Source organism: Aptenodytes patagonicus, chromosome 7 (genome assembly GCF_965638725.1).
Source record: "Aptenodytes patagonicus chromosome 7, bAptPat1.pri.cur, whole genome shotgun sequence".
Lineage (NCBI taxonomy): Eukaryota > Metazoa > Chordata > Aves > Sphenisciformes > Spheniscidae > Aptenodytes > Aptenodytes patagonicus.
This window is the reverse complement of record NC_134955.1, coordinates 54,263,036-54,277,446: the sequence shown is the minus strand read 5'-3', so window position 1 is coordinate 54,277,446 and position 14,411 is coordinate 54,263,036. Positions and strand designations below refer to the sequence as shown.

The window sequence follows — 14,411 nt, the reverse complement described above, 5'->3', positions numbered from 1 at the left end:
GCATGCAGCAACCTGAAGATTACAGTGTACGATACCATCACAAACCTTTTTTTGGATCGTACATTGCCAGAAAAGAGGCGTTGAGTTTAATAGAGAGTATTCATAGTAGCAACCCAAATATGTGTCAGGTATAGTTACCAATGTTTAGCGTGGTTTTTATACAGTCTTTCAGACCAGTAAAAAAGCTTTCATAACAAGGAAAATTAACCTGACATTTCAGCAAACTTCTCCAAAACGGTACATGTAAATTAAACCTTGAGGAGTTTGCGGTAAAACCTCTTACAAAAAGGGTTACGATTAAATGTTTTATGCAACGTGTATGGCCTCGTTCTTTCTATGATGGTAATTTTTTTTTTTTATTACTTCCACAGGTTCGGTCCATGCCACGTCAATAGCAGCTTCCAGAGTGGAGCAAGCACTGTCTGAGGTTGCTTCATCTCTGCAAAGCAGTGCCCCTAAACAAGGTCCCCTGCATCCTTGGATGACTCTGGCTCAAATATGGCTTCATGCAGGTATTGTGAAAGTAAAATTCTTTCTTGTTCTTTCCCCTCCCCTTTCTTGCTAGCCTAAGGACTTGCAAAAATCTGTTGGTTTCATTCAGAATGTTATCACTTACCAGATCAAACTTTTTCCAGGTGTGTGTGTGTGGCACTGAAGCAAGTCAAGAAATAAAAAGCACATTAGAGGTGCTCGTGTGTAAGATCATTTATGTAAGATAAGGCAGTAGTTTTATAATGCAGCTGTTATCAGAGGCAACGCTCTCTCCCTTATCCATGAAGATTTTAGTTTCTGAGTATCTTAGTATTTGGAAATTTAGATGCCCTAATTCCATTGGTTGGAAAAAGAAGTTTGTAATATTATTGAATAGAGTTCCTGCAACTAGAAAAGCTTTATGATTGAAAATAAATAACTCTGCATATGTGGAAAAAAAGGGTAGTAGTACTATTGAGCAGCCTGTCCCTTGCAGCTGTGATAATGAGCTCTCATTCAGTTCTCTTCCTTCTAGCTTCATTAATGTAAAAGACCCAGGATTGTTTTTCTAAATGTGGAGTCATCTTGAATGGATGTAGTATTGTTATGCTGCTTCAAGCCTCAAGCTAAATGCAATATCACAAGTGGCTGTTATATAAAATTTTAACCAGAAAATGATGATCCAGTCTATTTTTACACAGTTAAAAATGTATACCGTGCAATTGTTTTTATTGATACTTGCATAAGAAAGGTGTAATTTAGAAATCAGTGAGCAATTGTTCTGCTTTGGTCTGCTCTCAGACTTGAGCATTTTTCAGTGACATAATTATTTTTTTCTTCATGTTTACATTCAACAAAACAGTGCTGTATTTCTTAGCGTTTTAATTTACCTATTTTGCATTAACAGTTTTACTGTGTGAAAGTCATTACAGGGCAATGGTTCCCATTTATCAATTAGTGTTTTAGAGAAAAAGCCTAGATGATTGGAAAGAAAGAGCAATGATGGTGATTAATAATAGTGATCTCATTTGGGGGTGGAAGGGCTCCTCGAAAGCAACACAGATTAGAACAAGGCAAGGTCCGCCAGGGCATAGTGTAGTCATCTGCCCTGGATCGTGGCATCGTTGATTTTAAATATTTATAAACCATCACAGACGGCCATCTAACAGTAACTCTTAGCATTTATAATGCTGATAATTTCTCAACCTTCTGTGACAGCTTGTTCCATTGCTTATTTTCTGTTTTTTAATTTTTGTCGGTCATGTTCTGTTATAGAATCATAGAATCATAGAATCATTGAGGTTGGAAAAGACCTCTAAGATCATCGAGTCCAACCGTCGACCCAACACCACCACCCACTAAACCATGTCCCTAAGCGCCTCATCTACTCGTCTTTTAAATACCTCCAGGGATGGGGACTCAACCACTTCCCTGGGCAGCCTGGTCCAATGTTTCACCACTCTTTCAGTAAAGACATTTTTCCTCACGTCCAATCTAAACCTCCCCTGGCGCAACTTGAGGCCATTTCCTCTCGTCCTATCGCTAGTTACTTGGGAGAAGAAACCGACACCCACATCACTACAACCTCCTTTCAGGTAGTTGTAGAGAGCGATGAGGTCTCCCCTCAGCCTCCTTTTCTCCAGGCTAAACAACCCCAGTTCCCTCAGCTGCTCCTCAGAAGACTTGTTCTCCAGACCCTCCACCAGCCTCGTTGCCCTTCTCTGGACACGCTCCAGCACCTCGACGTCCTTCTTGTAGTGAGGGGCCCAAAACTGAACACAGTATTCGAGGTGCGGCCTCACCAGTGCCAAGTACAGGGGCACGATCACTTCCCTACTCCTGCTGGCCACACTATTTCTGATACAGGCCAGGATGCCATTGGCCTTCTTGGCCACCTGGGCACACTGCCGGCTCATGTTCAGCCGGCTGTTGACCAGCACCCCCAGGTCCTTTTCCGCCAGGCAGCTTTCCAGCCACTCTTCCCCAAGCCTGTAGCGCTGCATGGGGTTGTTGTGGCCGAAGTGCAGGACCCGGCAAGTGCAGGACCTGTTGATGCTTATCCAGTCCATGCAAGTGACTGCTACTGTTTTGCCCACAAAGGAGGGGTCTGGACATTCTTTGCTGATTCCTTTTTAGTTCACAACTTAAGTTTGCCTACATGTTGGTGGTCTGCTGCTGCAATCTGCTGCACAGTCTACTTTCCACTCTTAAAAATATCTATCTCAGCAAGCGTGGTCTGTAGGCCATATTCTTGATTCCCAGCAGGAGGAAGCATGGGTGTGAAGTAGGAGAGAGTTGGGTTGGAGAATGAACTAAAGTGTTAAAGATCCGGGGGAAGGACACAACAAAGTATGAAGAGTGCTCTGACTCTTTGTGTATGGGGAGCAATCAAAGAAAAAAACAAGAGATGAAAGAGAGCTTCTGTCTGCCATCAGAGAAGGTACTGCAACCTGAAGTCTACTTCCTCTCCACTTTGGAATGATCCTGTTCTTGATAACTTCAGGCTGGTGATTTGTGCTGCATTTCAGAGTGTTTAGGTATCCTGCTATTCAGCTACTTGTCCTGCTACAGTAAATGCCCTGAGCCTTGAGAAAGGCTCTTTACTGTAGGAACATTCAGAATAAAGTTTTCTCCCAAAAGCACAATACAAAGCAGATATTCTGGAAGATACCTTCATCAGTATATATGGGTTACTTGCATAGAAAACAGTGATAAAATTACTTAACGCCTTACTTACAGCACATGTTCTTTAAATGAAAGTGAAGATTTACCATTGGGAAAATGCTTCCTTTTTGAGACTCATGCCACATTTAACTGTTTGACTCCCTGTATGGTAGTGCAGTGTTTTACTTCTTGTGTGTGTGGGGGGAGGGAATCTTTAACAACCTTTAAATCTTAAAACACAAAGATTGACAATTATTCTTCCTGTTAGATTGTAGAGACATGGAAAAGTTACATAAATAAGTTCTAATACATGCAAAACTTAATGGAATATATTTACCCAAACTAATACATATGATGTGAAAAAGAGAGAAAATGCTTGTTCTTATGGACATATAGTGTCATTCCAGCTGACATTAGTGTAAATGAGCATGGTATTCAGTCCAAAGAAGTTGATTTTGCACACAGTAACTGGCTTTTAATTTGTCATCTTATGTGTATTAATGGACTGTTTCAGCCTTTCATACACATACAGTGTAAAGGTGGAAAATCAGGCTTATTTTAAATGTGAAACCAAATTACTTTTGCAATTAGTACATTCTCCAGTAAATCACTATTAAAACCAGACCTGTCCCTAAATGATCAATGGCTGTGACAGTCCTTTCAGAAATGCATCAAGACTGAACTCAATGAAAACATTGCTATGCAGTTTGATTGGAAAATAGAATGATTTCTCAATAAAATGCAAGTGTAAGTGTTGGAAGGGTTTGAGCCAGAAGGCATTATTGGCTTTCCCTAGATGGAGACATTGAGAAGAGCACATCAGACTTGGCACCTGGTTTCTCTTCAAACTGCTGCTCCTCTCTGAGATTTTCCTACAGAGTCTGCTGGCACTTGTCAGTTTTCCACAACTGATTTATTTGAATTTGCCATGTTGGTTTTTAACATTTTTATTCAGTTTGAAGTCATTCTCTCAGAATGAACAGCTGTCCTTCAGTTTCAGAAATTTCTTGAATGAACTTTCATGCCTAACACCTAGCCACAAGTTCAACTTTCTATTCATTCTTTCATAGTTTTTCAAAAGGCCCGCTGTATATTCTGTTGGAGTGGCATAATTTCCGGTAGAGAAAAGGAGAAGTTATCTTTAAAATAACTCTGTAATAACTTTAAACATAAAGGAATTATTTTGTTTAAATTTAACACTTTTAGGAAGGTCTGTTAATAACTCAAGTTTCTCTGCTGCAGTTATTAAGCAGGACAGCAAGATTTAGTACTCTTACAGTAATGTAAGACTAATTTATAAGCAGTTTTGCAGCCTATATTGACTAGTGTTAAAAGCCATTGCTACCATACTTGTTTCCCCTCAAGGAATACAGAATTTCAATTGCAGTCTGTTAAATCAGCCAATCTCTGCTTATTTTTCAGTCTAAAATTATTGTGGTAGCAGATAATCACCTACTTAAGTAATTTTTAGTTTCTGCATATTATTTGCTAATAATTATAGCTTTTACTTTAGTACCTTTTACAGCCTGTGTAAATTATATTTTTCCTAACTGTCTTCTCACCGAGCAACTTGGGAGTGTGCATTTAAAACTGTGCTTCAAGTCTGATGATGCTGGAGAAGAGACAGTGAAACCAGGAAAGCTCAAATTATTAGCTTTTAAAAAATGTAGTGTATTTTATACTCACTAAAATCTTGTTTCTCACATAGTAATATTGACCATGTAGCTTTTAGAAAAGCTCTCAAGAATGAAGTACCCAAAGCTTTTCCAAAATATTTTAGGGTTTTTAGAAAAAACACCTCTCAGTACAATTCACATTTTATGCTGTATGTCCAGCTCTCAAATTATGGCTACAACTTACTCTTTGGATTCTACCAACAGTTAATAAAAGTAAAATCCTAGAAAAATTTAATTTCTCCCAAATTTAGATTTAGATTTTCAAAACTGTTATCCCTTCATTATCTTCCAAGTTTGGTATTCTTTAGTTATACAGTACCATCTCTGACTAGGTGAGGTGGTTCTTTCAGGGTTGGGGGGAAAAAAGTGTCGCTGGATCTGCAATTTCATGTGTTAGTTCTTCATGTGGATGAGACATTTTTCCATCAAAAAGCATTTCATTAGTTTCTAAAAATATACTACATTAATCCATACATCCACATGGACATACTATTTATGTTAGGTAGAATGTGTTCTGTGAAATCACTGAGTCAACTGAGGAGCAAAATAATGCTCTTCTGGTAAAAAAAATGCCTGTTCTCCCATCAATAGGATCAGGTCTTAGAGGAAGAAAAGAATTTACTCCAGCAACCCTGCAAAAATCAGTTAAAAAAATAGAAGATGAGTAGGACCTTTAAACTGTGCTTACTCACCAACTGCTACTAAAAGTCCAGGTTTTGTTAGTCATTGTTATAAATTGATTTTGATGAACATAATTATCACTATTCATAGCAGGTATCACCTGTAAGTTAAGGTTTATATACTCTGCTGTACTGAAGTTGACTAGTCAGGTATACTATTCAGTCTGTTTGATGCAATTATCTCAGAAGAAAGCTCCTTTAAAGTCACTCAAACATCAGTCCCATTCAGAGTTTTAGGCATAATCCCAAATCCACTACTGTAGTGTGAGATCCTGATCTGACAGCCTTTAAACCAAGATGGGTGGCCTGTACTGTACAGTGAGAAGCATGTCTTGAACAGCAATAGATCACTTTGCTGTTTTGATGGAGCATTTTGATTTAAACCTTAACCTGTAAGACTCTTGTACAGTGTGATACAATAGAATGCAGTTACACAATTACTTTGAGGCTCAATTTTTCTAGGGTCTGCACCAATGTAAAAGAAATAGATAACCCAACCCAGAACCTTTAATATCTTTTTCTTGTATTTAGTATCTCTTTATTCCTCTCTTCTCCCACTCTTTCAGCAAGAGATTAAGATAATCCAGCAGGGTAGTGAAATAGCAGCGTTGAAGAGTGTCATAAGAGCTATTGAAGGCAAATACTTCTTCTATTGTTAGTTGTTAATCACTTACTGAATGAACCTTTTTTTCCCCCTGTGGTCAATCTGATTTAGACAAGTGTGTGTCAGGCTACTCAACTGCTTTCATCAGGAGTGATTTATGTTAAATATAGCTGCCCTTTTTTTTTTTTTTTTTTTTTTAAAGCTACAGAGTTAAATGTTCTTAGCTTTTGGAGCATATCTTAGATAAAATGCTTGGAAATATGAACAAATTTTGTCAAATCAGAATGCTGATTAAGCATTTCACATGTTCTGCTAACTTAAATAGGAAACTTTTCATATCAAATGACATTATATTTCTTTTTAAATGCTCTGAAGTAGGAAACTTAGAACCAGGCTTGCCATTTAGTGATTGGTAGCTGGAGCTATTGCTACTGCTTCCTTAATGGCTGACATTAGGAATGTCAATGTAAATGTAAATGTCAGCGTAAAATTCAGAAAACCCCATGATTAGTTGTGTTTTCTTACCTACTGTAAGGATCTCTGTGTGCTGCTTTGTGTTGGGTTTTCTGTTCTTAAATAGTGCTGGAATACTGGCATGCTCGCATCTTAAAAATGAAACTAAAATGAAAAAAATCCCAGACTTCAGTTAAAAACAACAAACTATAAAGAGTTTTCTGGTGTTTAAACCAGCCATTTAGAGGTTCAAACTCCTATTACATTTACAAAAGCAACTTTCTTAAAAGAATAATTCATTTAAAACAATTTATGTAATAATTTCTCTTAAGCTGCAAAATTTTTTCAGGAAAATAGCCTTTGCTTAGAATGAAACTATTTACAAATACAGCACACGTGACAACATCTAGTCATGGTATGATGAAGCAAGAATCATGCATTGGTCCTCACATTCCTTCCACAGCTGAAGTCTACATAGGAATTGGGAAGCCTGCTGAGGCCACAGCGTGTACCCAGGAAGCAGCTAATCTCTTTCCAATGTCGCACTATGTTCTCTACATGAGAGGTCAGGTGGCTGAACTTCGTGGAAATATCGATGAAGCCAAACGCTGGTATGAAGAGGCCTTATCTATTAGTCCTACCCATGTGAAAAGCATGCAGAGGCTGGTAAGTCTTAAGTCCACATTCATAACTACTTTTGTCTCAACTTATGATATTGTATTGTGAAATCTTAACTTGGTGTGGGTAACCCATAGCTTATGAGTTTTGGATCTATAGTCTTATTAGCAAAATAGCTTTCGAAACAGTCTTTTCTAGCTTTTTATTCTCTCTTCTGTGTTGGGACATAAAAAGGATCTGCAGGCAATAAGACTATTTCAGTCCTAACAGAGACTGCGGAAAAGAAGTCATTTGCATCTGCCTAATATTCAGTGCAGTTGGGAAATAAAGGTGGCTTATGGTGAGAGAAGAGTTGGATACTGTAGTCTAGAGGAAAGACCAGTTATTCTGCTATCTAATTCCAAACTAAAAGTTGAATTCTACATGTTGATTGATTACCTTCATGCTATGTGATTTCTTGGATTTTTGAAAGGTAGAGAATCAGTCTTGCCCTCAAAGGAATGTGTAGCTTTAAGTACAAAGGTGCCTTCCCCAGCATAAATGCATAAGTTTGTTTATATACTTCATATATACATACATGTATATATTCTGTGCTTACTATGTTAGGAGAATTATTTTCTTTTTTTAATCCAGTTTTCTTCCAGCTAGAGCAGAGTAGAACAGCGGCAATCAGCTTCTTACCCAATCTTTTTGTTCAGAAGTAGAAGCTGGTTTCTGCCTAGGTGCTTATGAATTATTCAGAGAAATTTCTCGTGCATCCCTGAGGGGAACATATGAGACAAAAGATCAGATAGGAAGGCAGCACAGGGAAAGTTTTTTGTTTCACCTTTTCAGCATTTCAAGATATTTGAGCCTACTGACAAATGCCAAAAGGTTCCTTTTTCTGAAGAAGCAGGCAGTCGACCTAAAGCAGTGCAGCTCAGTGAAAATGAAAGCTTATGTTTTTCTGGGTATCTTTTTGCCCCTCCTCTGAATCCATCTTTGAATAAATAGTCTGTAAACACACAATGCTCTTCAGAATGACTGAGAAATTAGCTGCCTTTAGAGGCATGTGAGATGAAAAATACTGTGTTTCCAATCCGGGTTCCCTTTTTATGAGCTTTTCCGTTTGAGTGCAAGCTGGAGGATGACTATTCATTTCACTGGATTGGCCAGTCCTTTTTAAGCATTGTTATAATTTAAAATTTTGTTTTTAAAAGCTTTCTCTATTACTCTAGACCTTTTCTGTTCTCAGATGTTATTTTGAATAGATGCTGAGAGATTTATGCTGCTTAAATGCAAATATTAAAGATGTATGCTATAAAAATACTTGTCTATGTAATTCCATGTGGGGAAAAAGTACGAGATTCTGTATCCTTCTTGATCTTTTGACTATTGCAAAAAGTATTTTGAGGAGGAAGTTTGCAGTGTTTACTCTTGCCTGTGTGTATAGATTAATATCTGTACATCTCAACACTTTGTTTGTGTATATTTACCTATTTATTATAAAGAGATATGATCTCAGTGGCAGGGGAACTATAGCAACAGCACTGTGGAGGTACCAGCCTCTATAACAACAGCTGAAACATTAACTTGTAATATTTGTATTCACAATTCTAAGCTGACAATCAGTTTATGAACCAAAGTTCCGTGAAAAGACACCTTATTTTCTGTGTTTAATTTGGTATTTTAAAATTATATGATATGGCTTTCTAGCAATGCTTAGAAAGCAATATAAAACGCTACTGTTTCAACTTAACAGTTACTTTAGAGCTTAGATTTATTTAATAAGCTTTGGTGAATTTCTTTTTTTGGGCAAATACCAAGTATAGATCATAATAACTTTATGTATAAAATGCAACAAAAAGGAAATAAGATTTAAGGATGGCACAAGTTCTAGCATGTAGCATATGTATCCAGCCCTGCTTCTCCAAGTAAAATTACTTGAAATAGTTGAACCTGAAATCAGTTTTGAAGGATTTTTTTCTTTTAATTAAAATTTTAGAATAGGTGATATCTGACATTCAGTAAAATTACCTGATGCTAGTGGTTTAGAAATCTGGATCTTTGATTTGAGATATTATTTGTAGTTGTCCAGAGAAGAACAAAAACCAAATAAACTGTTTGTTTATATTTGTATAAGCAAGAATGGCTTACTTGGAATAGGCAATTTCTTGCCTATTTATAAACCATCCTTTACATCACTGTGGTAAGAAGGATGAAAAATTAAACTTTGAAGCTTTACTGTTTTTCAGTACAACTTTTTGGCCATAACTCTAAGTACTTACTCCTGGATACGATCTATTGTTTCTACACAGAAACAACCTTATTAATCTAAATTACTGAAGAAATGTGTGAAGAAAGACTAGAAAGTTTAGTCTTGTGGCTTGAGAACTGATGTGCTTCCTCCTGTGAGTTGCAGCATGTCCCGTGCTTTGGAGCTTCTGCATAAAGACTCTTGCATTTGTCTCGAATGCAGACTCCATATTCTGTTAATGTGACCATGAAGACATGCTCTTTGCAGAAGTCTAATGTATTATCTGAATGCAGTTACCTTTTATGGGCTAGTATGATCTGTTAAAAGACTATATTTGTCTAAAATTACAATTTTCTAAAGAAACAAGTTATTATTAATTATGCTGCTGTCTCTAAGGTCTTCACTGATTTACTCCTGTTTTAAAGATTTACTAAAATGAAAAACAGGAGGACTTGGCGATGGTGTGAAAATTGGAGCAGTTAAGAGTGGTGCAAGAGATCTGTTCACCAACAAAATGATAATGATAAATGGGAGGGTTTGGAAGGAGAGGTTAACTCTTGCTGTATTTGCCTTAGTAATGAAATGCCTAAGACAACGTGACACCAAATGGTGGAGGCTTGATCCACGAATAAAAGACAATTTGTTTAGCTGTATTCTGCTTAATTAAAATTCTTGGGAAATGGAACTGATTGGGTTATAGTGTTACATTACATAAGATGTGAGATATTCTAACAGAGACCTGGCTGCAGGGGGCAGTGTGTTTGTGTTCATGCTCATTGCTATTTCAGTCTCCTCTGAGAGACGACTCAGAAGAGTTATCGTCTTCTAAAATGTTGGGGTTTTTATTAATTAAATCAGCTGAACAACAAAACTAGTTCTTTCAAAGAGAAATGCTGTTAAAATTCTCTTTAGTTGCTTGTGCAACTAAACTATTCCTCCTCCAGTTAATGTTTGAATCTATACGTTCATTCACTGTATTCTGTTAAGCAATTCTCATTTTAAGATCTGCCTTGTTCTCAGGTGCTTTTTTTTACCGTTTGTCGCTAACTGAAATTTTCTCCAAGCCAGGGGTTATACCAGCCTGCTATTTGGCTAGCTCTGACTGCTCGCAAGATGTCAAGAGTGAAGCAGTAACATGTCAGTATCAATTAAGTGTACTTCACCGAGTGCAGCAGCAATGCTTTTGAACAAATGCAGTGTCCTTTCTTGTTTTTAAGGGTTGTATAGTGCACTTGGGGAAAACAAAGCAAAGTTGTGTTCTAAAGGTTTGAAATACTTCAGTTTGTGTTCTGTATTTCAAATCACTTTTTATCACACCCAATGAAATTTAAAATTTTCTTTAATTACTAAATTGAAAAATGATGATTCGCACTTCAATTGAATGTCATACATACTTGGTTGTCACCTGCCTGATTTTGTCCAGAATAGATTTATTTGAACAACTTTCTCCATTCTCCCTACCCTTTATCATCACCTCCAGATTTCTGCATTACTGCTGCCTTCCTGCTTTTGTCATTGTTTTCCTCCCCTGTGAAAAAAGAATAAACAGTCTTTTATCTCCTGCAGTCAGAGTGCTGTTGTGGAAAGTAGCCCTTACTGCTGACGTATGAAAAGTCCTGAAACAGGCCATCATTCAGTAGTGCCTGAAATGGCAATGAATATTTCAACCCATTGTCCAGGAAAGAAATCTGTGTATTCTCTCTCAGGCTGAAAATTTCTTAGCTAAATGTAGCTTTGGCATGAAATAGTTTTTCCAGCATCTGTATATCATTATAATCCTAGAAGACTCTAGTATTTTTCTAATGTTAAGTAATTCATCATAGCACTTGCCAGTTAATCCTATTAGTAGCTTAGCTTCTAAGAGTAGAAAACTAAAACAGAAAGGGAGAAATTACTTATCCAAAATTACCCATGTAGAAATCAGTTTTCAAAAAGCATTATCTTAAAGAATTACATTCCACACTCCACACTGTTAGCTATCTGTTAAAGTTTCCTATAATTATGCAGAACTAAGTCAGATCTCTTAAGGCTTAGATTAACTATGTGCGCTTTACCTCTCCGTTATAAATATATTGTTATTTATTTCTAACTACATTGACTTCTTACATTGTTTTCCAACCCAAAGACACTTTGCCAGAAAGAAGCCTGGCAGTACCTATGGGTAGTGTGTGTTTATGAGCCTGTCAAGGATGTAGAGCTGAGTGAAAGAAAGGAAAAGCAGAGAAGACCTTAGAAACGTGAGTTCAGACCCTGTTTGAAGGGGTCAGGGGAGTTAGAGAAGAGAAAGACTAAACACAGTCCCCCAAACTAACTTTTTTCCTTCAGTGAGGCAGTATTCTCTAGTATTTATTCTTCCTTTCATAACAAGGACCTCATCTGGGGAACATTCACTAACTCATTTGATTTTCATTGTCACGCCTCTATACTGTAAAATTTGTTGGTTTAGGCCACATAGGCTTGTCCTAAGCACGTTTGGCTGGTTCTTGTGGGTGGTTTGTGTTGTAACTGATTACCATAGAGCTAAATGCTAATGCCAAATCTCTGTGCTCATTTGACTTGCTCTCTAAGTGCATCCTTATGCACACGGTGGTTGAAGAAGAATGGAGAAATAATGGTAATTGGTTTTGTTAGATTTGTTAGTAAAATACTGTGGGATTGCCCTTCAGAAACTCCAAGGTTATTTCATAGAAAGCAGAGAAAGCAAAACATATGTTCAGCCAAAAAGTTGCTGCTCCTTACAGAAGGCATTTTACTGTGATTTGACCACTGTCATATCTGAATATTTCAAGCAGTCGCATTCTGCACTCTGAGAATACAATGGCAGTTCTACTTGCATTTTAACCTGGAACACACCCATTGCGTTCAAGTGACTCAAGGGCCATTTCAATACACTTTAAATTCTTCACATGCCCTGTGGCACTCACAGGCTATATTCTTTTCTGCCCTGAAAACATTATTTCCCGTTTTAGCCTTACAACAGAAAAACATCAGTGCTTAGTGCAAAAAAAGTACATAACACCAACTTGCACAGTCATTAGCTTTTGAAATATAACCAAGTGTGAATCAAGGTGAACAATCAAGAAAGTGTTTTTTCCCTGTTTGTTTCAAAGTTATCTCCTTTTATTTTTAGTGTTATTGAGCTCAAGTAGAGCAGTTAACCATTTCATACTGATTTATATCTTAAAGATTACTATTGGAGGAAGATCCGTAGAACTTCTTAATTCCTGGATGCTCTATTTGAGTTTTACAGTACTCTTTTAAAGCACATCTATTTTTGTTCAGTATTTGACAACAATAATTGCTACAAATTTGAGTTTAAACTAGAACTTAGTTGCTCTTCTCAAAACAGAAAGTGACTGTGGGAATTTACTGCACTAATTTTGTGTATAACTTGAAGCAGTGAGCTCCCATTTACTCAGGCAAGACTGTCTGTGCTGACCCCCTGAGAACTGTTGTCCTGAAAGTGGTATTTTGGGGCTGATGAAAACATAGGTCCTGCTTCATAAAGGACTTCCTTTTCACATTACCCTGTGTTTACTGCAAATGGCTTAAAGCAGCTGTAGCAGGAGCAGATCTTTCAACAAGAAAATACCTCCACTCTTGGTGCTTTTCACCACCTGAGAGTGAGCTCTATCAGGACTCTTCAACTTGTCTGTGCTGTCCTCAGCTGACAGCCATTACAAGAGGAATACTGCAACTGGGCTTAGATTCGTTGCTTGGTTTAGACAGTCTGTGAATATCTGAGGAGGCAAAGGTAATCTGATTTTGTGGAGCATGCACTGTTGTTGCACTGAACAGAACTGGAGTAAGATGGAGAATCTAAGCCATTGGGGTGTAGTATTTATTGAGAATCTACTAGCAATGGTTAAGGCAGCTTTCTGTAACTTTTTAAAGTGTTTTTTAGATCTATTTTTTTAATTAACTTTCCTGAGATTTCTATTTGAAAGAGAGTTTCTCTCTGAATTGAAAAGTGAGGGGTTTTTTCTTTTTCTTTTTCTTTTTTAACGTAGGGATTTTTGCCTGGTATGCTCAGTTTTAACTTTATGTTTTTGTCTGTTTTCCTGTAATCTGTGTGATAGATTTTTCCACAGTTTATCAATTCAGGCTCAGCTTGCCAGAAACCATTTTATCACTTCTATTTGTCCCCATTTTTAAAAAATGGAAAATTAATTAGTGGTAGATGCTGGCAGAAGGAAGGGATGCTTTGGCTAGAGTTAGTCCTCTTTATTTGGCAGGTCATTAATCGTTCCAGTGTTTTTATTGTATTGTGTGGAACTGATAAAATTCCACCCATCAGATACATCACAGTTCACTGTTGCAGCAGGTCAGTCTGCAGTGTGCAGTATTACTCCAAAGTTGCTTCTCCTTGCTTGGAAGATTTTAAGAATCTTTGTTTTCAATTTTCAGAATACAAGTAGTGTTCATCTCGAGCTTTGATTCATGTTTTATGGCATAAAGTCTTTGAACTGGGTTCTATTATCAAAACTGAGCTATTATCAATTCATTTCACATACAGCAAGTACGGGTTAAATATCATAATTTGGTAGGTAGCAACCAAGTATTGTTTCAAGTTGAAGGAATAAAATCCAAAGATCACAGTGGTCCAGTCTGGATCAGGGCTTTCGTTTTGCTACACATCATAACAAAGCATCTGAGGAGGGATTCCCTGCCCTACAGTGTCCGTTTCAAGTAATTGACAGGCAAAGAGCTGGGGAACAAGAGTATGATCACATACCATTTGTGTCATGGTAACAGTATTTCAGATATACGTGTAAGATACATCCACTTGCCCAGAGAGGTTGTAGAGTCTTGCATCCTTGGAGATACTCAAAATCTGACAGGACGCAGCCCTTGGCAACCCGCTCTAGGTGACTCTACTTCGAGTTTGGATGTAGACAATCTCCAGAGGTCCCTTCCTACCTCAGTCATCCTGTGATTCTAGGAATGCAAGCAAGCCAAGCTTTGTAGGTAGAGGTAATGATTTCTGTTAGACAACTTGATGGCAACAC

The 14,411-nt window shown here is 37.4% G+C and overlaps 1 protein-coding gene across 4 annotated transcripts in view; it reads left to right on the top strand.

Annotated features, from left to right (window-relative positions):
* The window catches only part of TTC7B (tetratricopeptide repeat domain 7B), a 149,946-nt gene that overhangs the window by 109,350 nt on the left and 26,185 nt on the right, over nucleotides 1-14,411 (top strand). For all 4 annotated transcript variants that reach the window (XM_076345269.1, XM_076345268.1, XM_076345271.1 and 1 more), the window contains 2 exons: nucleotides 372-512; nucleotides 7,012-7,214. In XM_076345269.1, coding sequence (XP_076201384.1) covers nucleotides 372-512; nucleotides 7,012-7,214 — 344 coding nt within the window. The remainder of the gene's footprint in view (nucleotides 1-371; nucleotides 513-7,011; nucleotides 7,215-14,411) is intronic.